Source organism: Penaeus monodon, chromosome 29, assembly GCF_015228065.2.
Source record: "Penaeus monodon isolate SGIC_2016 chromosome 29, NSTDA_Pmon_1, whole genome shotgun sequence".
Lineage (NCBI taxonomy): Eukaryota > Metazoa > Arthropoda > Malacostraca > Decapoda > Penaeidae > Penaeus > Penaeus monodon.
This window is the reverse complement of record NC_051414.1, coordinates 34,024,504-34,024,877: the sequence shown is the minus strand read 5'-3', so window position 1 is coordinate 34,024,877 and position 374 is coordinate 34,024,504. Positions and strand designations below refer to the sequence as shown.

The window sequence follows — 374 nt, the reverse complement described above, 5'->3', positions numbered from 1 at the left end:
CCTGGAACTCATCCCTTGCCCCCTGACCCGCCCTAACGCCCCCCTCTCTCCCGCCGCAGTGCCGCGCCCGCCCACCAACCTGACGATCCAGAGCAAGAAGGGCAAGGTGGTGTACGTGACGTGGGCGCCGCCGGCCATCGGCGACTACTCCGCCTTCAAGCTCAAGGTCATCCCGCTCTCGGAGCCGCAGAACAGCAACAAGATCGTCATCGTGCCCGAGAACCAGCTGCCGTTCCCCATCCGCGAGCTCACCCCCGGGCCCCAACAGGCTCAGCTCTTCCCCCCAAACTACGAGAAAAAGGGGGAGAGGACCCCTAGGGAAACCAGCTTACGACGCGTGAGTTTGGGCTTGGCCGCCCCCCCTTTGCTTTTCT

The 374-nt window shown here is 64.7% G+C and overlaps 1 protein-coding gene across 1 annotated transcript in view; it reads left to right on the top strand.

Annotated features, from left to right (window-relative positions):
- Positions 1-374, top strand: part of LOC119591853 (tyrosine-protein phosphatase 10D-like) — a 42,939-nt gene that overhangs the window by 37,794 nt on the left and 4,771 nt on the right. Inside the window, exon 3 of the mRNA XM_037940597.1 lies at positions 60-341. Within this exon, the coding sequence (XP_037796525.1) occupies positions 60-341 (282 nt within the window). The remainder of the gene's footprint in view (positions 1-59; positions 342-374) is intronic.